This window comes from Eupeodes corollae, chromosome 1 (genome assembly GCF_945859685.1).
Source record: "Eupeodes corollae chromosome 1, idEupCoro1.1, whole genome shotgun sequence".
NCBI lineage: Eukaryota > Metazoa > Arthropoda > Insecta > Diptera > Syrphidae > Eupeodes > Eupeodes corollae.
The window spans coordinates 62001930-62009007 of NC_079147.1; the positions used below are offsets into that span (position 1 = coordinate 62001930).

Consider the following 7078-nt stretch of genomic DNA (forward strand, 5'->3'; position numbering starts at 1 on the left):
GAATTTATTATTTTCTTTTCTTCAATGTGAATCCTAATGATAATAAAAACAATTGGTTTGCTTCTGTTAGCGTTTGTACTGTTGCTTTAGGAGTTGATGAAGCATTGATTATAGAGCCCGGTGAACCCTGTCTTTTATAGGAATTATTAGCATCAGATATAGTATTATAAATTATCATTTTTGGTGATTGAGGTGTAATCGTATCGTTATTAATTCACCTCGAAAGTTAATAAGGTTTCCGTCTTGATCTAACAAATTTATTGTTATTGAACTTATCTTCTTCACGTTCACTGGTAAATAAATAACATTTTTAGGAACCTCAATTATTTTATACCCTGGACTGACTTTGATTGAAAATTGATGAAGTATATGCGCAGATTGGTTATTTATAAATGTTCCGTCAATTAAGTTACACTCAACTCTCACCGTATTTACACGATTGATATCAACGTAAAGATCTGACTCATGCATTTGTTTTGCAACCAGTTTTCTGTTACTGAACCCCAGTAGTGAACCAATGGAATTAGGATGTGAAAAATCTATGTCTTCACTGCAGTATATTTCACATTTTAAAGTGTTGTTATTTGCTCTGATCTTTACGCTTGCCGTATTATTTTTTTTTAAAAGCCCTTCTTGAATAAAATTATTTATATCTTCAATTTCGTAAGAGCCAATAGGAAGTTTAATTACATCATTACCTAAATGAAATAAATTATTCATTACATCAACGTTAGGTATGGAGTTGTATGTTTGGAAATCCACTAATCCACAAACATAATTCGAGTCTAATACTATTGGTGGAAAGTACTCTGTTGTGAGAGTAGACTTGTTCCCGCTCAGTGTAAGTGTTATCGACATTATCAGTGGAAAAGAAATGAAACGAATTTTATAATGTATAGCTTAATCAATTCTGATGTTATTTTTATAAATCGTTCGTGAACTGATATCTCGTATCTTGTATGTTTCAGGTTTATGGGTATTGTTCTTTCCTTTGCTAAAAAGTGCTGAGATGATGGCCCATTTGAAACAATACTCATCAGTGTTGTGAACGTTTATACAGGCTCTTTTTCTAGAAAGAAAACTAGGCAACGGTATATGTCTTGAACCTTTGATTGGTGTGTATTGATTTATGTTTATTTCCACGTGACATATCCGCAGCAAGGCCCATCCACTGTCTTTTTCTTGAAATTCTTGCATTTTCGTGTCAATTTCATCTATCATATTCCTATATGAAGAAATTATATCACTGCCTTCAAGTGCAATTTCCATTTTTGTGTTGAAACTTTTAAGACTTAGCTCCATTTCATCCTCCGACGTAAATTTAATATACTCAGCAAACAATTCTAAGTTGAACTTAACACTTTGCAACTTTTCCAGGTGATCTTTCAATTTTCCTAGAATTGCTGACTCTGCTTCATTGAGAAACTCAGGGGGACTTAGGTTTTCTTCACTCTTGTTTTTATAAATGAGAGTTTCTACTCTCCCATTGAAACAACTTTTCAGCACCAGGAAGTCATCAGAAAGGAGTTCTGCAACAAGTCGCTTATGGACATTTCGCCGTACATGGTTTGTCCAATCTCTTGCATTGATGTTCAGCTCACACACATCACAATATTTTATTGCAGACTTCTGAGTTTCTTCTGCGTTCGAAAACATGGCCTCTATCAAACTGATGTGTTCAATACTTTTTAAGTGATTATCCCACTGACAAAATATAACATCTTTTTCGCAGATTTCGCAACGCGTTTTCGCTGGTCCAGCTTGAGTCGAGCAATCACCGTTTTGGAAGATTTCATGATCCAAAGAACTGTCTTGAAATAAAAGTTCTTGTTGCATTTTTAAATGTGCCTTGCTCTTCAAATGGTTATTCCATTGACATGGGATCACATTTTTATCACACACCACACATAATCTTTTTGCAGGGGCAGCTTCTTTCGAGCCATCCATTTTCTCAAATAATTGCTTAACCAATTCCGAATGAGTATTGGTTTTAGCATGATCAATCCACTGCCCCTTTTTAACACTTTTTTCACACACATAGCAAAAGTTTTTATTTTCACCGTTAACCGATTCCCTTAAAGACGTATGAATTTTCATATGTCTTTTCAAATTAAAATTTTTGGAAAACGATTTTCCGCAAACTTCACATAAAAACGACTTCATGATTGAATTGATTTTTGGGTCGTACCGGGGTGAGGTATTCTTTAAGAATAAGAATATTTTGAATATATCAGCTAGGTTTGTATATAGCTCAAACATCTTGAATATCAAAACCGAGTTAGTAGATAATCAGACTCCCTTTAGTAAGTAATCTACACCTCATAAATTTAGTATTTTATTATTTTCTAATGAATCTCTGACTATGTACTGTAGATAAGTATACATCATAATTTATTCATCTAGGATTTTCTGATGTTCATCATGCTTTAAAAATTGACACATATTACTTTTGGTAAAATATTTATATTTCTGATTTTCTAGTGGCCTCATAACTTAAAAAGTAAGTTTACATGATGATGGTATACGTGAAGATAGTTTATAATTTATTCTTTTTAAATTTACTGACCATCCTTTGACCCAATAAATTTAGTATCTATGATTTTTTAAGAAAAAATGCTATTAAGTTTGTATTTTATGGTTTTCTAGCTAGCAAACAGATTTTGAAACTGTAATATGCTTTTCTCGCCTTAATAACTTGTTACATGCCCAATATAAAAACCTTAAAAGTATATTTAAATACTATTGATTTTGTATGAATTCAGTTTAATTTATTTTCGCTGATTAACCAGAGGTAAACATGTTGAAACCTGTCAAACTCTCCCCCTCATAAAGTAAACACTTTTACGCAAATGAAATGAAAAGAGGCAATTAAAAACAAAATATGTATGCTCAGAACATGTAAGGTTTATTTAATAATTTACAGTTCTTCTTCAATTTTAATACTAGCAGTTCGTCCTAACGGACATAAATAGGTAAAGTTGAATGAACCTCGATTGATTTCGGTTATTGCAGCGTCTGACAATTTGTTGTATCGCATTGGGAAGAAAGTCTGAAAGAAAAAAGTCTTTAGTATTTACGTTTTTAAACGTTTTAAGAAATAAAAATGGAAAATTACCTGAAATTCGCCCAAATCAGCAACAATTCGTTCTCCAAATTTCGTAACACAACGTTTCAGTTTACCAATACGATATTTTTCATTTTGTTTTAATTCAATAACCTTTTTACAAGGCTTGAACAAAACTTCCTCTTCAACTTGTAAAAGTTCTTCTCTGAGATTCATCGTCGACGGTATGAGATACATCCTAAACTGAAACAGCTATTTATACAGAAATTTCTGAAAAAAATGTGGAAGGAATTTAGTTTTAATCACACCAAATTGGACAACGGAAATTTTTATGATAAGAAAAGTAAACCTAACCAACCCGCCAACATATCTCCTTGAAGATTTTAATGGTCAACCTATTAGTGGATGTTTTTACGAAAAAGAATTACAAAAGACTAAATACCCTCATATTTATCTCGTGGAAAAAGTACTTAAAAGTAATGGAGACAATGTATATGTTAAATGGCTCGGCTTCCCACCGACTAACAATTCATGGATTAATAAATCACAATTATTATAAACGACATAAAATATTTGTTTCCTTTCTATTATTTCTTAAATTGTTTTTCATAAATTACTATCAACCTTCAAACAACCAATGCATCTTAAAGTCAATGAACTCCCACTGATGTAATATGATCTCATTACCATACAAAACTCATATACCCATACTCTAATGAAATCTACCTACAAACCATACAAGAATCCCTTTTTTCTAGCATCCTACTGTACAGTGTACATACACCGCATCCTCCACGTCAATATTCAAGCTAAAAACATAAAAAAATTTTGTAGGTACATCACTAACCGCAATTCACAGTCACGAAAACTAAATTCACACCAAAATTCACAATTTACAACAACAAAATACATTTTACCCAAATGCTCTATTCCTCAAGTCCGATATTTATACTACTGTATAGTTGTTGTAATTAACATGCATGAAATTTTCCCATCCCTATTCCCATGCCCAAAAAGTATATTCTTACAGTCCCAACAATAGTTTTCTACCAACACTTTTTTTTTTTTTTTTTTTTTTTTTTCCTTACATTTTCCTTACATTTTCATTCATTATCAATTCGAAATTTCCTATCACATTTTCAATCCCCACAAATTTCATCCACCTTTTTTTTCCACACACAAGCACACACATGACACTCAATGCATACTGCCCATGATACTACACCAACGAGCCAGTGTCATAGCTGTCCTCCTTTAGGAGCAATTTTGATGCTCGGAGCACATTTTTTACACTAGGGAGGAGCATTTTATTCCTCAAGTCCGATATTTATACTACTCACCATGCATTGTTAGAAATCGTTATTAGACTAGGAGCAAAAACAGACAATTCGAAGAAAATAAATCTTAAAATTTAATTGAATCAATAATTGTTTATGCTACGTAGAACTCTTCATAACCAAGGTAAAAGGCATAGACATTGTATACGTATACAAGCCATAAAAAGTAATCAAGAAGCGTAAAGTCGCACGAACGAGGTGGCTGTTGACAGCACGCTTCTGAAAATAAAATTATCACTAAATTAATTTTGTGTGCTGTAAGATAAATTAAACCGTTGTTGGAACCAAATGTCTTCGATGTTTAGTTGATTAATTTTATTAAACAAAAATTAGTTCTTCTAATTTCAATTGAAATCTATGTAATAGTGATGGCGCTTTAGGATTCTTTTCATTGCAAAGTCATTTAAACAGAAATGAAATTGGATATGATGCTCTGCCATCGTTTGACGAAATGGCCAAACTGGCGACTCACCATACCAATACTAGCAATAGCAGGATAGAAATAACAGCAATAGCAGCAAAAAGGAAACAATTTTTCTTGCCATTGGACTTTTTAATTTATTTGAAATTTTCTTTTTGTTCTTTTTCCTTAATTGCTTTATCAATTTAGTAACAATGTGATTTTACTTTTAAAGAATATAAAGAATTATTGTACAAAATACGTACAAGGAAATCTACCTTCTTCTGTTATTTAATAGTGACCAATATTTTATCAAAGGTATTAATTGGAATAACAATATGCGCTTGGGAGTCCAAGCTTTAACCTGAAACTAAGGTGCTAAATATTGTAAAATAAGTGTGCACTCAAACCATAGACAACAACCATCAAAACTTCTTCAGCAGCTAAAAAACACCCCACTCAAAATAATATCTTTATCGAAAGTAAGGTAGGTAATGGAAACTAGGTGCTAATTTCATTGACACTAGTTAAGTACAGCAGAAATAAATTGACATACTCCTAGGAAATGTATAAATACTTATTGGTTAAAATTTTCAAAGCTTTAAAAATGAATCATTAAGTCTAACGTAAAAAGAAAGATACCCTTACCCTAAATGTTTATGGCCAATATCTCATCAGTTTTTGCTTGTGTCACTTTCTTTACCGATAGGTTATTTGTGAGTTGAAACTGCACCCGCAGTTATCTTGTAGGCCCACTTTGATAAAAAGAAGTAAACGGTGATTTTTTAAGAGCTTGAGAACTTTTTAAAAAAAAAACGCATAAAATTTGCAAAATCTCATCGATTCTTTATTTGAAACGTTAGATTGGTCCATGACATTTACTTTTTGAAGATAATTTCATTTAAATGTTGACCGCGGCTGCCTCTTAGGTGGTCCATTCGGAAAGTCCAATTTTGGGTAACTTTTTCGAGCATTTCAGCCGGAATAGCCCGAATTTCTTCGGAAATGTTGTCTTCAAAGCTGGAATAGTTGCTGGCTTATTTGTGTAGACTTTAGACTTGACGTAGCCCCACAAAAAATAGTCTAAAGGCGTCAAATCGCATGATCTTGGTGGCCAACTTACCGGTCCATTCCTTGAGATGAATTGTTCTCCGAAGTTTTCCCTCAAAATGGCCATGGAATCGCGAGCTGTGTGGCATGTAGCGCCATCTTGTTGAAACCACATGTCAACCAAGTTCAGTTCTTCCATTTTTGGCAACAAAAAGTTTGTTAGCATTGAACGATAGCTATCGCCATTCACCGTAACGTTGCGTCCAACAGCACCTTTGAAAAAATACGGTCCAATGATTCCACCAGCGTACAAACCACACCAAACAGTGCATTTTTTGGGATGCATGGGCAGTTCTTGAACGGCTTCTGGTTACTCTTCACTCAAAATGCGGCAATTTTGCTTATTTACGTATCCATTCAACCAGAAATGAGCCTCATCGCTAAACAAAATTTGTCGATAAAAAAGCGGATTTTCTGCCAACTTTTCTAGGGCCCATTCACTGAAAATTCGACGTTGTGGCAGATCGTTCGGCTTCAGTTCTTGCACGAGCTGTACTTTATACGGTTTTACACCAAGATCTTTGCGTAAAATCTTCCATGTGGTCGAATAACACAAACCCAATTGCTGCGAACGGCGACGAATCGACATTTCACACTCTCAGAAACAGACGCAATATTCTCTTCTGTACGCACTGTACGCATTCGTGTGGTTGGTTTAATGTCCAATAAAGTAAACTGAGTGCGAAACATGGTCACAATCGCATTAATTGTTTGCTCACTTGGTCGATTATGTAGACCATAAATCGGATGTAAAGCGCGAAACACATTTCGAACCGAACACTGATTTTGGTAATAAAATTCAATGATTTGCAAGCGTTGCTCGTTAGTAAGTCTATTCATGATGAAATGTCAAAGCATACTGAGCATCTTTCTCTTTGACACCATGTCTGAAATCCCGCGTGATCTGTCAAATACTAATCACCCTTTACAATAAAAACTTAAGCAATAACTTTCAAAGGACCTTTAATTCAAATTTTATTGCTCGAAATATTCTCTTTGTGTTTAATCAGTTTGTGTCTTTTTTAATTAAATTTATAATTAAATTCCAGCTATGCAAGTAAACGAAACAGCATAATATTATATGCGGCTTGTGTTTATATAATGTGATGTATATATTTTATGATGTAATGTCTTAAAATTTCTAATTGATCATTAAGAAAATCAATC

The 7078-nt window shown here is 33.3% G+C and overlaps 1 protein-coding gene across 1 annotated transcript; it reads right to left on the reverse strand.

Moving 5' to 3' along the window:
- Window positions 1-2884: 2884 nt before the first annotated feature.
- On the reverse strand, window positions 2885-3668 carry LOC129943206 (uncharacterized). The gene is made up of 2 exons (XM_056052490.1): window positions 3116-3668; window positions 2885-3049 (listed from the first exon to the last, which is right to left on the reverse strand). The coding sequence occupies exons 1-2, from the start codon at window positions 3299-3301 to the stop codon at window positions 2918-2920; spliced, it is 318 nt and encodes a 105-aa protein (XP_055908465.1). The 5' UTR covers window positions 3302-3668; the 3' UTR covers window positions 2885-2917.
- Between the last annotated feature and the right edge of the window lie 3410 nt (window positions 3669-7078).